This window comes from Salvelinus alpinus, chromosome 2, assembly GCF_045679555.1.
Source record: "Salvelinus alpinus chromosome 2, SLU_Salpinus.1, whole genome shotgun sequence".
In the NCBI taxonomy this organism is placed as follows: domain Eukaryota; kingdom Metazoa; phylum Chordata; class Actinopteri; order Salmoniformes; family Salmonidae; genus Salvelinus; species Salvelinus alpinus.
The window spans coordinates 834,777-849,723 of NC_092087.1; the positions used below are offsets into that span (position 1 = coordinate 834,777).

A 14,947-nucleotide genomic window follows, 5' to 3' on the forward strand; every position below is an offset into this window, starting at 1 on the left:
GATGACTCAGACAGCAGCTCTATAGAGATGAGATGATGACTCAGACAGCAGCTCTATAGAGATGAGATGATGACTCAGACAGCAGCACTATAGAGATGAGATGATGACTCAGACAGCAGCTCTATAGAGATGAGATGATGACTCAGACAGCAGCTCTATAGAGATGAGATGATGACTCAGACAGCAGCTCTATAGAGATGAGATGATGACTCAGACAGCAGCTCTATAGAGATGAGATGATGACTCAGACAGCAGCTCTATAGAGATGAGATGATGACTCAGACAGCAGCTCTATAGAGATGAGATGATGACTCAGACAGCAGCTCTATAGAGATGAGATGATGACTCAGACAGCAGCTCTATAGAGATGAGATGATGACTCAGACAGCAGCTCTATAGAGATGAGATGATGACTCAGACAGCAGCTCTATAGAGATGAGATGATGACTCAGACAGCAGCTCTATAGAGATGAGATGATGACTCAGACAGCAGCTCTATAGAGATGAGATGATGACTCAGACAGCAGCTCTATAGAGATGAGATGATGACTCAGACAGCAGCTCTATAGAGATGAGATGATGACTCAGACAGCAGCTCTATAGAGATGAGATGATGACTCAGACAGCAGCTCTATAGAGATGAGATGATGACTCAGACAGCAGCTCTATAGAGATGAGATGATGACTCAGACAGCAGCTCTATAGAGATGAGATGATGACTCAGACAGCAGCTCTATAGAGATGAGATGATGACTCAGACAGCAGCTCTATAGAGATGAGATGATGACTCAGACAGCAGCTCTATAGAGATGAGATGATGACTCAGACAGCAGCTCTATAGAGATGAGATGATGACTCAGACAGCAGCTCTATAGAGATGAGATGATGACTCAGACAGCAGCTCTATAGAGATGAGATGATGACTCAGACAGCAGCTCTATAGAGATGAGATGATGACTCAGACAGCAGCTCTATAGAGATGAGATGATGACTCAGACAGCAGCTCTATAGAGATGAGATGATGACTCAGACAGCAGCTCTATAGAGATGAGATGATGACTCAGACAGCAGCTCTATAGAGATGAGATGATGACTCAGACAGCAGCTCTATAGAGATGAGATGATGACTCAGACAGCAGCTCTATAGAGATGAGATGATGACTCAGACAGCAGCTCTATAGAGATGAGATGATGACTCAGACAGCAGCTCTATAGAGATGAGATGATGACTCAGACAGCAGCTCTATAGAGATGAGATGATGACTCAGACAGCAGCTCTATAGAGATGAGATGATGACTCAGACAGCAGCTCTATAGAGATGAGATGATGACTCAGACAGCAGCTCTATAGAGATGAGATGATGACTCAGACAGCAGCTCTATAGAGATGATGACTCAGACAGCAGCTCTATAGAGATGAGATGATGACTCAGACAGCAGCTCTATAGAGATGAGATGATGACTCAGACAGCAGCTCTATAGAGATGAGATGATGACTCAGACAGCAGCTCTATAGAGATGAGATGATGACTCAGACAGCAGCTCTATAGAGATGAGATGATGACTCAGACAGCAGCTCTATAGAGATGAGATGATGACTCAGACAGCAGCTCTATAGAGATGAGATGATGACTCAGACAGCAGCTCTATAGAGATGAGATGATGACTCAGACAGCAGCTCTATAGAGATGAGATGATGACTCAGACAGCAGCTCTATAGAGATGAGATGATGACTCAGACAGCAGCTCTATAGAGATGAGTTGATGACTCAGACAGCAGTGCATAGTGCATTTAATGTCTAAAAATACTAATCAAACCTAAACCGAACCGACCTCAAAAAGCTTGAAATGCTCAGCACTAGTGTCGATACGATTTAGTTTAGTTATAATTTAATTGTTTTATCGAGGTAATTCACTGATAAATCAGCTTCTGTTCAGCCAATTTGCTACGCTATTGTTTTGGCTGAGAGCCCCTCTGTCCAAGCTTCAATTGAGTAGATCTCTCAAGACCCCCGGGTGTATCGGGTTACATATCCACAGCCATTGTACGCTCGTGAGTCCCGCTTTAACACTCATTCGCTCGTCTGACTGTCCGTCAATTTGTGTCAGAACGGTACATCACATCCTGAAAGCTGAGAGTCTCCCGCCGCCCTAAAGTAGTCCCATGATTCTACGACAAACAGAAATGCTTTGACATAGAATCAAATTTTAAAAATGTTTACACAAATTGTAGATGTGAAAGAAAACCATTTTGTGTTCATTTACAGATGGACAAACTTTATATGAAATGAAAGCTGAGATCGTAACTAATTTGTAGCATTGCTTGCCAACTCTGTGATTACAAGGGGAAAGAGAACAATGAATGAGGTCAGTGCATCAGGAAATTAGGCCGATTTGTTATATAAAATCTTATAGCATATCAACTGTAAAAGTTGATTGTGAGTATATGTAGATCACAAAAATAGCTTCTTTGTCACGACTCCCGCCGAAGTTGGCTCTCCTGCCTGTTCGGGCGGCGCTCGGCGGTCGTCGTCACCGGTCTACTAGCCACCACCGATCCCTTTTCCTTTTTCTGTTTGTTTTGTCTTATTAGTTCCACCTGTGTCTAATTGTGTTTTCCTGATGGGCTTCCTTATTGAAGTCTAGTAAACCCGCCCTTGTTTTGTGCGGGATTCATTTTGTGTTACGCGTTGTGTCGTTGGGTTGGTTAGTGCTCTGGACCGTGTACCCTGTGTTTTGGGTTGGTCAGTATTTTTGCGCCCTGTGTTTTTTGGGGCATTGTATTTTGGTGCCAGATTAAAGTGCACTTTTCCCTTTGGAACTCTCTGCTCTCTGTGCCTGATTCTTACCCAGTCAATTCGTGACATTCTTCGCAAAGAGCAATTTCTCAAGTAACAATTTTACTAGGACTGTCTGGGAGTGATCTGAGTGGGGGAAACGGAAAACTAACTGTTATTGGCAGAGGTTTGGAACCAGTCAGGCCGAAACTCCATCCCACCAAAACAGGCTGAAATTTCAGGCGGTCTTTTCAAACAGATCTTACACTGAAAGTGCATCATACTGTAATTTTCCCATTTTCACAGTATTATTCCAACCTCATAGTGTGGAAAAATATATGAAACACAGGGAAATCTCGTTTTTGAGTGCACTGGGCCTTTCACATTAACAACCAGTCTAGGTAATAGTGTATGGTTTAATGGGATGGTTAGGTGTATTTATTTGTATTTTATTATTATTTTAACCTTTATTTACAGGATTGGTGGGTCCCCCTCGGGACGGTTGAGCTAACGTAGGATAATGTGATTAGCATGAGGTTGTAAGTAACAAGAACATTTCCCAGGACATAGACATATCTGATATTGGCAGAAAGCTTAAATTCTTGTTAATCTAACTGCATTGTTCAATGTACAGTAGCTTTTACAATTAAATAATACCAAGCTATTGTTTGAGGAGAGTGCACAGTTATGAACTTGAAAAGTTATTATTAAACCAATTAGGCACATTTGGGCAGACATGATACAAATGTTTTAACTAAAATTAAATGGTTGATTGAATCAGTCTAAAGCTTTGCACATACACTGCTGCCATCTAGTGGCCAAAATCTAAATTGCACCTGGGCTGGAATAATACATTATGGCCTTTCTCTTTTCAAATGGTATCAAGAATATGCATATCCTTGATTCAGGTCCTGAACTACAGGCAGTTAGATTTGGGTATGTCATTTTAGGCGAAAATGTTTTAAAAAAAGGGTCTGATCCCTTAACTAGGCAAGTCAGTTAAGAACAAATTCTTATTTACAATGACGGCCTACCAAATGGCAAAAGGCCTCCTGCGGGGACGAGGGCTGGGATTAAAAATAAATGTAATAAAAATATAGGACCAAACACACATCACGACAAGAGAGACACCACAACACTACATAAAGAGATCCCTAAGACAACAACACAGCAAGGCAGCAACACATGTCAACACAGCATGGTAGCAACACAGCATGGTAGCAACACAGCATGGTAGCAACACAGCATGGTAGCAACACAACATAGTCATAGTCTGTTCTCTCTGCTACCGCACGGCAAGCGGTGCAGGCGCGCCAAGTCGAGGTCCAAAAGGTTTCTTAACAGCTTCTACCCCCAAGCCATGAGACTCCTGAACATCTAATCAAATGGCTACCCAGACTATTTGTATCCCCCTCCTTTATGCTGCTGCTACTCTCTGTTTATTATCTATGCATAGTCACTTTAACTCTACCTACATGTACATATTACCTCAATTACCTCAACTAACCGGTGCACCCGCGTATTGACTCTGTACCGGTTTCCACCTGTATATAGCCTTGCTTTTTATTTTACTGATGCTGTTTAATTATTTGTTATCTTTATTTTTTACTTAACACTAATTATAAAAAAAAAAAAATGTCTTAAAACTTCTTAAAGCATTGTTGGTTAAGGTCTTGTAAGTAAGCATTTCACCTGTTGTATTTGGCTCATGTGACAAATACAATTTGATTTGATTTGACAAGGCAGAAGCACAAAACATGGTACAAACATTATTGGGCACAGACAACACCACAAAGGGCAAGAAGGTAGAGACAACAATACATCATGCAAACCAGCCACAACTGTGTGTATAGTTGAGTGAGACGGATAGGGTGTAACTCCAGTGTAACTCTGTGTGTAGGCTTGCAAAATTCCGCTAAGTTATCCAAAAGTTTTTTCAGAATTCCTGGTCGGAAGATTCTCGGAAGGTTGGAATGTGCAGGGAATCTAGAACGTTGTGAAAGTTCCAATAAACGGGAATCATGTAACTGAATGTCTGTATCTGATCTTCCAGTCTAGATGTGATTGCATGCATGGTTGGGAGGGCTCTACCCCGTCCTCTGGCTGTACCCTGAAGAATGTATGTTATGACACCACCTGCCACACCAACGTCCGCTGTGAGACCGGCCTGGACGGATACCCCAGGTGGGTCAACCAATCAATCAACCAACTAATCAACCAATCAAATCAAATGTTACTTTATAAAACCCTTTTTACATCTGCATTTGTCACAAAACGCTTTACAGATACCCAGCGTAAAACCCCAAAGAGCAAGCAATTCAGAGACAGAAGCCAAAGTGGCCAGGAAACCTAGAAAGAAACCTATAAACCTGGTCACTGTCCTCACAAGAAGAATATTGTAACCCAGGTAGGGTTATAGTAGAATTCTGGTAACTTTCCCAAAAATCACAGGTTTCCCAGAAATCCTGGGTGGAAGTTTCCTGGCATCAGAAAGGGAATAAGGAGAAGGAAATCTGGGAATCCTCATGGGAATTTGGGGAATGTTACTGGAATTTTGCAACTTTAAACTCAGGCGTGATCTGGCCAACTCTCCTCCTGGAGGGCTGCTAGATCTGCAGGGTTTTGCTCCAGACCTGCTCTAACACAACTGATTCAGCTAATCAAGGATCTGATGAGCAGCTAAATAGTAGAACAAGGTGTGTTAGAGTAGGGCTGGAGCAAAACCCTGAGCACACCCAGTATGTAAGGGTTGCGGAACTGGTGGCAGTGAAGTCAGACGCAGGAGAGCAGAGATAGGTAATAGCCGGAGCAGTTTAATACAAAACCAACGGCAATACAAAAAGAACCTACATGGGTACAAAACCCGACACGCACCAGTAACATAGCGTACAAGCACTTACAAACGAACAATTCCACACAAGGACATGGGGGGGAACAGAGGGTTAAATACACAACACTTAATGAGGGAAATGGAAACCAGGTGTGTAGGAAAACAAGACAAAACAAATGGAAAATTAAAAGTGGATCGACGATGGCTAGCAGACCGGTGACGCCGACCACCGAACACCGCCCGAACAAGGAGAGGAAACGACTTCGGTGGAAGTCGTGACACAGTAGCTCTCTGGGAGGAGGGCTGGACCCCCCTGTAAATCCTGCACACCCAGTAGCTCTCTGGGGCGAGGGCTGGACCTAACTGTAAATCCTGCACACCCAGTAGCTCCCTGGGAGGAGGGCTGGACCCCCCTGTAAATCCTGCACACCCAGTAGCTCTCTGGGAGGAGGGCTGGACCCCCCTGTAAATCCTGCACACCCAGTAGCTCCCTGGGAGGAGGGCTAGACCCCCCTGTAAATCCTGCACACCCAGTAGCTCCCTGGGAGGAGGGCTAGACCCCCCTGTAAATCCTGCACACCCAGTAGCTCCCTGGGAGGAGGGCTGGACCACCCTGTAAATCCTGCACACCCAGTAGCTCCCTGGGAGGAGGGCTGGACCCCCCTGTAAATCCTGCACACCCAGTAGCTCCCTGGGAGGAGGGCTGGACCCCCCTGTAAATCCTGCACACCCAGTAGCTCCCTGGGAGGAGGGATAGACCCCCCTGTAAATCCTGCACACCCAGTAGCTCCCTGGGAGGAGGGCTGGACCACCCTGTAAATCCTGCACACCCAGTAGCTCCCTGGGAGGAGGGCTGGACCCCCCTGTAAATCCTGCACACCCAGTAGCTCCCTGGGAGGAGGGCTGGACACCCCTGTAAATCCTGCACACCCAGTAGCTCCCTGGGAGAAGGGCTGGACCCCCCTGTAAATCCTGCACACCCAGTAGCTCTCTGGGGCGAGGGCTGGACCCCCCTGTAAATCCTGCACACCCAGTTGCTCCCTGGGAGGAGGGCTGGACCCCCCTGTATTTTAACTCTGAATTGAATGTTCTCCTTATTTGTCTCTGTCTCTGTCTCTGTCTCTCTCTCTCTCTCTCTCTCTCTCTCTCTCTCTCTCTCTCTCTCTCTCTCTCTCTCTCTCTCTCTCTCTCTCTCTCTCTCTTTCTCTCTCTCTCTCTCTCTCTCTCTCTCCTCGGTCAGGTGCTTGTGTAACTCCCAACAGATCGGCGATGGCTACCGTTGTTATGGCAACCTGATGGAACGGCTAGTGGAGCTGAACAGGGAGGGGACACACAAGGGGAAGCTCTCTGGAGCCATCTCGCTATTTGGTACCCAACCTCCCTGTATGTGTTATTGTTGTTGTTAAATGGCAGGTTACTAATGTCTGTTTTCTTTATGTTCAGTGGGAGGCTGTATGCTGACCATGAGCCAACAGGGACCGTTCACCGCTTTCATCCCTCTACGCATTGTGCCTCTAGCAGTAAGTTAACGTAACAACCTAACCCTTATAACGTAACCCTGACAACCTAACCCTAACAACCTAACCCTTATAACGTAACCCTGACAACTTAACCCTAACAACCTAACCCTAACAACCTAACCCTAACAACCTAACCCAGAGGTTGCTAATCATACTAACCTTACCCTGATCCCAGATATGTCTGTGCTTTAGTCCAGGGATTTTCAAACCTCTCCTCAGGACCCCCAGCCGTTCCCTGTCCAGGGGTTATCAATCCTCTCCTCAGGACCCCCAACCGTTCCCTGTCCAGGGGTTATCAATCCTCTCCTCAGGACCCCCAACCGTTCCCTGTCTAGTGGTTATCAATCCTCTCCTCAGGACCCCCAGCCGTTCCCTGTCTAGTGGTTATCAAACCTCTCCTCAGGACCCCCAGCCGTTCCCTGTCTAGTGGTTATCAAACCTCTCCCCAGGACCCCCAGCCGTTCCCTGTTCAGGGGTTATCAATCCTCTCCTCAGGACCCCAGCCGTTCCCTGTCTAGTGGTTATCAATCCTCTCCTCAGGACCCCCAGCCGGTCCCTGTCCAGGGTTATCACCCCTCTCCTCAGGACCCCCAGACGTTCCCTGTCCAGGGGTTATCAAACCTCTCCTCAGGACCCCAAGCCGTTCCCTGTTCAGGGGTTATCAATCCTCTCCTCAGGACCCCCAACCGTTCCCTGTCCAGGGGTTATCAATCCTCTCCTCAGGACCCCCAGCCGTTCCCTGTCCAGGGGTTATCAAACCTCTCCTCAGGACCCCAAGCCGTTCCCTGTTCAGGGGTTATCAATCCTCTCCTCAGGACCCCCAACCGTTCCCTGTCCAGGGGTTATCAATCCTCTCCTCAGGAACCCCAACCGTTCCCTGTCTAGTGGTTATCAATCCTCTCCTCAGGACCCCCAGCCGTTCCCTGTCTAGTGGTTATCAAACCTCTCCTCAGGACCCCCAGCCGTTCCCTGTCCAGGGGTTATCAATCCTCTCCCCAGGACCCCCAGCCGTTCCCTGTTCAGGGGTTATCAAACCTCTCCCCAGGACCCCCAGCCGTTCCCTGTTCAGGGGTTATCAAACCTCTCCTCAGGACCCCCAGCCGTTCCCTGTCTAGTGGTTATCAATCCTCTCCTCAGGACCCCCAGCCGTTCCCTGTCTAGTGGTTATCAAGCCTCTCCTCAGGACCCCCAGCCGTTCCCTGTCCAGGGGTTATCAAACCTCTCCCCAGGACCCCCAGCCGTTCCCTGTCTAGTGGTTATCAAACCTCTCCTCAGGACCCCCAGCCGTTCCCTGTTCAGGGGTTATCAAACCTCTCCTCAGGACCCCCAGCCGTTCCCTGTCTAGTGGTTATCAAACCTCTCCCCAGGACCCCCAGCCGTTCCCTGTCTAGTGGTTATCAAACCTCTCCCCAGGACCCCCAGCCGTTCCCTGTTCAGGGGTTATCAAACCTCTCCCCAGGACCCCCAGCCGTTCCCTGTTCAGGGGTTATCAAACCTCTCCTCAGGACCCCCAGCCGTTCCCTGTCTAGTGGTTATCAATCCTCTCCTCAGGACCCCCAGCCGTTCCCTGTCTAGTGGTTATCAATCCTCTCCTCAGGACCCCCAGCCGTTCCCTGTCCAGGGGTTATCAAACCTCTCCCCAGGACCCCCAGCCGTTCCCTGTCTAGTGGTTATCAAACCTCTCCCCAGGACCCCCAGCCGTTCCCTGTCTAGTGGTTATCAAACCTCTCCCCAGGACCCCCAGCCGTTCCCTGTTCAGGGGTTATCAAACCTCTCCCCAGGACCCCCAGCCGTTCCCTGTCCAGGGGTTATCAATCCTCTCCTCAGGACCCCCAGCCGTTCCCTGTCCAGTGGTTATCAAACCTCTCCTCAGGACCCCCAGCCGTTCCCTGTCCAGGGGTTATCAATCCTCTCCTCAGGACCCCCAGCCGTTCCCTGTCCAGTGGTTATCAAACCTCTCCTCAGGACCCCCAGCCGTTCCCTGTCCAGGGGTTATCAAACCTCTCCCCTGGACCCCCAGCCGTTCCCTGTCTAGTGGTTATCAAACTTCTCCTCAGGACCCCCAGCCGTTCCCTGTTCAGGGTTATCAAACCTCTCCTCAGGACCCCCAGCCGTTCCCTGTATTAGAACTGTTCCAGAGCTAGCACACCTGATTCAACAAGCTAATCATCAAGCCCTTTAATAGGTCAATCAGCTAGTCCAGGGCTACAACAGCACCTCTGCTTTAGTCCACTCCTCTGCCTCATGCCAACCAGTCAGATAAAGCATGTTCAGATTTGAACAGACCAGAGCTTCATCCCAAGCTTATGCTCTCCTCAGCTAAAGTGTTAGCAAGAGATAAATGTGTACTAGGTGTGTATAAATGTGTACTAGGTGTGTATAAATGTGTACTAGGTGTGTATAAATGTGTACTAGGTGTGTATAAATGTGTACTAGGTGTGTATAAATGTGTACTAGATGTGTATAAATGTGTACTAGGTGTGTATAAATGTGTAATAGGTGTGTATAAATGTGTACTAGGTGTGTATAAATGTGTACGAAATTCCACGACTTTCCAGGAATCCTGGTTGGAAGATTGCTGGATTTAAAAGGGAATGACTCGGAAAACTGTGAATCCTCCAACCAGGATTTTTGGAAAACCAGGGAATTTTGGGGGGAAAATGACTGGAATGTTGCAGCCTTAGAGATGCAGCCCAGGTTACTGACTCCTGTCCTGTCGTCCATCCTCCTCAGGGCGTGACCGACGAGTCTGTGTGTCAACGTTACCTGCTGAGGGGTCAGTACCTGTATAAAAGCCTGGGTAGAACCGACGTCTATACTGCAAGTGGACTACAACTCAGGTTCAAACCCAATAAGGTGACTACAACTCAGGTTCAAGCCCGATAAGGTGACTACAACTCAGGTTCAAGCCCGATAAGGTGACTACAACTCAGGTTCAAGCCCAATAAGATGACTACAACTCAGGTTCAAGCCCGATAAGGTGACTACAACTCAGGTTCAAGCCCGATAAGATGACTACAACTCAGGTTCAAACCCAATAAGGTGACTACAACTCAGGTTCAAGCCCGATAAGGTGACTACAACTCAGGTTCAAGCCCGATAAGGTGACTACAACTCAGGTTCAAGCCCGATAAGATGACTACAACTCAGGTTCAAACCCAATAAGGTGACTACAACTCAGGTTCAAGCCCGATAAGGTGACTACAACTCAGGTTCAAGCCCGATAAGGTGACTACAACTCAGGTTCAAGCCCGATAAGATGACTACAACTCAGGTTCAAACCCAATAAGGTGACTACAACTCAGGTTCAAGCCCGATTAGGTGACTAAAACTCAGGTTCAAACCCGATAAGGTGACTACAACTCAGGTTCAAGCCCGATAAGGTGACTACAACTCAGGTTCAAGCCCGATAAGATGACTACAACTCAGGTTCAAACCCAATAAGGTGACTAAAACTCAGGTTCAAGGCCAATAAGGTGAAGGAAATACTATATTCTCATTCATCTGTTTGTCTAGGCACATCATATGTTTCATATCTTGGTTCAAATCATATGTTTCAATAATCTTTCATCTACAGGATAAACTAGATCTCTGTGACTTTTCGCCAGATATTAAAGCATTCTGAATACTGAATATTGAATGCTTTGGGTAAGGTTGCAAAATGCTGCATAGGTTTTTCCCCGTTGGAATATTCCTGGAATCAGAAAGGGAATAAGCAGGAAATCCGACAAGCCTCCAACAGGGATTTCTGGGATGTTACAGGACTTTTGCAACCCTAAATTATCTTGTTTATAATCTTAATGTCCTCATTCTTTAGGGCTGCATCTCGAATGGCACCATATTACCTTTATAGTTCACTACTTTGACCAGGGCTCATAGGGCTCATAGGGCTCATAGGGCTATATAGGAAATAGGGTGCCATTTAGAACGCAGTTTACGTGTGTTTGGTCCCACCCCCAATGTGTTTGGTCCCTCCCCCAATGTGTCTGGTCCCACCCCCAATGTATTTGGTCCCACCCCCAATGTGTCTGGTCCCACCCCCAATGTGGTGGTTCCACCCCCAATGTGTTTGGGCCCACCCCCAATGTATTTGGTCCCACCCCCAATGTGTTTGGTCCCACCCCCAATGTGGTGGTCCCACCCCCAATGTGTTTGGTCCCACCCCTAATTTGTTTTGTGTTGTTTGACAGCAATTCATATTGGTGAAGTCTCCTGAGACTCTCTACTCAGTCATCCAGCAGGACATCCCAGCAGCCAATGGGGTTATCCATATCATCGACCAGCCAATCATGCCCAGGAATATCATCCCTGACAGCCCAAAGGATGAGCAGGTGTTACCATATAATTAGAATGAGTAGTACACCTCAGCCCAGAGGTCCTCTCTACCGGTGGTTTTCCTTCGCATAGTGTTTTTAAATCCTGGTCCTGGGGGGCACATTTGAGTTTTTGCCCACAGCACTTAACACCTGATTCAAATAATCAGCTCATCATTAAAGACTTGTATTAGTGTAATCAGCTGTGTAGTTGCTAGGGCAAAAACAAAAACGTGCACTCCTTTGGGTCCCCAGAACCAGGATGAAGAAACACTACCTTAGCATTGTACTATGCTACCATTTGTGATTGGGATGATACCATAGAGTTGCATAGAGGGCCCACTTTTCACAAAACAGTGCAATTGAGGACTTTCACCATTTTGAAGTAGCCAATTGGCTGGGACTTCCTACAGTATGGGTTTAAGGAAGGATCATGTAATTCTATCAAGGTCAACAGGAGGGATCAGCCCATGAATTATGCTCATGAGAAAACATTCCATACTCTAGGTGGCAGTATGCAACCTTTCAGATTGTTTACAGACTGTCAAATAAACTAACAGAAGTAGTAGGAGAAGAAGAAGAAATTAACTACTTCAAAATGGAGATATCCCTCAGATGCGCTGCCTATTTTCACACAGGAGCCAATTATGGCAAAGCTACAAAGATGTGCCCTCTATAAAACTCTTTCGATGATACTGACTGATCATTCTCTCACTTGAAGTTTGCTGATAAGACCATCGGTGAGATCCTGACAAAGGATGAGAAATACAACCGATTCCTGTCGCTGGTGGACGTGAGTGAAACTCTAATGGTTTTTCACGAGATGTTTTGTTTCAGGGTTTCATATTCACAAAGAGTCTCAGAGTAGGAGTTCTGATCTAGGATCAGGTCCCTCCATGTACCATGAAATCTTATTTTATTATGATCTGAAACGTTAAACTGATCCTAGATCATCCTACTATGAGTACAGGCCATGGTGGTATTCCTTCTGATGTACTTCACCTACTGATTGGACCATTCTGGCATAATGCTTCTTAAAGCATTCTGCTGCTAGGTTATAGAGAAAGGGAAAGGGGGATACCTAGTCCGTTGGAAAGGGGGGATACCTAGTCCGTTGGAAAGGGGGGATACCTAGTCCGTTGGAAAGGGGGGATACCTAGTCAGTTGGAAAGGGGGGATACCTAGTCAGTTGGAAAGGGGGGATACCTAGTCAGTTGGAAAGGGGGGATACCTAGTCAGTTGGAAAGGGGGGATACCTAGTCAGTTGGAAAGGGGGGATACCTAGTCAGTTGGAAAGGGGGGATACCTAGTCCGTTGGAAAGGGGGGATACCTAGTCAGTTGGAAAGGGGGGATACCTAGTCCGTTGGAAAGGGGGGATACCTAGTCAGTTGTACAACTGAATGCTTTCAACTAAAATGTGTCTTCTGCATTTAACCGCATTTAACTCGGGGGAGGTGCGGGGGACTGCCTTAATCGACGACTTGCTCAGGGGCACACCGACAGATATTTACCTTGTAGAGAGCACTAATGATAATGTCTGTCTGTCTGTCTGTCTGTCTGTCTGTCTGTCTGTCTGTCTGTCTGTCTGTCTGTCTTTCAGAACTGTGGGACTACTCTGCCTCTGAGAGGTCCTGGTCCTCTCACTGTGTTCGTCCCGACCAACGATGCTGTGGACAAGTTCAGAGACGGCAGGCTGATATATATGCTGTACCACGTGAGTACTAATACTATACTATATACATGTATGCTGTACCACGTGAGTACTACCGTGTACTGCTGTACAGTGCATTCGGAAATTACTCAGACCCCTTCCCTTTTTCCACATTTTGTAATGTTACAGCCTTATTCTAAAATGGATTAAAGAATTGTTTCCCTCATCAATCTACACACAATACCCCATAATGACATCACAATACCCCATAATGACAAAGTGAAAACTGATTTTTTGAATTTTTTGCAAATGTATTTAAAAAGAAAACAGAATTACCTTATTTACGTAAGTATTCAGACCCTTTGCTTTGAGAAATTGATCTCAGGTGCATCCTGTTTCCATTGATCATCCTTGAGATGTTTCCACAACTTGATTGGAGTCCACCTGTGGTAAATTCAATTGATTGGACATGATTTGGAAAGGCACACACATCTGTCTATCTATATAAGGTCCCACAGTTGACAGTGCATGTCAGAGCGAAAACCAAGCCACGATTGTACCAAAAAATGTCTGCAGAATTGAAGGTCCCCAAGAACACAGTGGCCTCCATCATTCTTAAATGGAAGAAGTTTGGAACCACCAAGACACTTCCTAGAGCTGGCCGCCCGGCCAAACTGAGCAATCAGGGGAGAAGGTCATAGGTCAGGGAGGTGACCAAGAACCCAATGGTCACTCTGACAGAGCTCCAGAGTTCCTCTGTGGAGATGGGAGAACCTTCCAGAAGGACAACCATCTCTGCAGCACTCCACCAATCAGGCCTTTATGGTAGAGTGGACAGACTGAAGCCACTCCTCAGTATAAGGCACATGACAGACCTCTTGGAGTTTGCCAAAAGGCACCTAAAGACTCTCAGACCATGAGAAACTTGATTCTCTGGTCTGATGAAACCAAGATTGAACACTTTGACCTAAATGCCAAGTGTCACGTCTGGAGGAAACCTGGCACCATCCCTACGGTGAAGCATGGTGATGGCAGCATCATGCTATGAGGATGTTTTTCAGCAGCAGGGACTGGGAGACTAGTCAGGATCGAGGGGAAGATGAACGGAGCAAAGTACAGAGAGATCCTTGATGAAAACCTGCTCCAGAGCGCTCAGGACCTCAATCTGGGGCGAAGGTTGACCTTCCAACAGGACAACGACCCCAAGCACACAGCCAATACAACGCAGTAGTGGCTTCGGGACAGGTCTCTGAATGTCTTTGAGTGGCCCAGCCAAAGCTCAAACATCGCTGGAGAGACCTGAAAATAGCTGTGCAGCGACGCACCCCATCCAACCTGACAGAGCTTGAGGCTCGAGACATCTCCAGGCTGTAATCGCTGCCAAAGGCGCTTTAACAAAGTACTGAGTAAAGGGTCTGAAAACTTATGTAAATCTAATATTTCAGTTTATTTTATTTTATAAATTAGCAAAAATGTCCAAACTTGTTTTTGCTTTGTCATTATTGTGTATTGTGTGTAGATTGAGGGGGAAAACACAATTTAATTAATTTTAGAATAAGGCTGTATCGTAACAAAATGTGGAAAAAGTCAAGGGGTCTGAATACTTTCCGAATGCACTGTATATCTTGATATAGATGCTATATCATTTACTACTACTATAGATGCTGTATCATTTACTACTACTATAGATGCTGTATCATTTACTACTACTATAGATGCTGTATCATATACTACTACTATAGATGCTATATCATATACTACTACTATAGATGCTATATCATATACTACTACTATAGATGCTGTATCATATACTACTACTATAGATGCTGTATCATTTACTACTACTATAGATGCT

General features: G+C 46.3%; 1 protein-coding gene across 1 annotated transcript in view; it reads left to right on the forward strand.

The window, feature by feature from the left end:
• The window catches only part of stab1 (stabilin 1), a 336,738-nt gene that overhangs the window by 137,873 nt on the left and 183,918 nt on the right, over positions 1-14,947 (forward strand). The window contains exons 8-14 of the mRNA XM_071364529.1: positions 4,831-4,961; positions 6,848-6,975; positions 7,051-7,127; positions 9,861-9,983; positions 11,318-11,458; positions 12,162-12,233; positions 13,042-13,155. Coding sequence (XP_071220630.1) covers positions 4,831-4,961; positions 6,848-6,975; positions 7,051-7,127; positions 9,861-9,983; positions 11,318-11,458; positions 12,162-12,233; positions 13,042-13,155 — 786 coding nt within the window. The remainder of the gene's footprint in view (positions 1-4,830; positions 4,962-6,847; positions 6,976-7,050; positions 7,128-9,860; positions 9,984-11,317; positions 11,459-12,161; positions 12,234-13,041; positions 13,156-14,947) is intronic.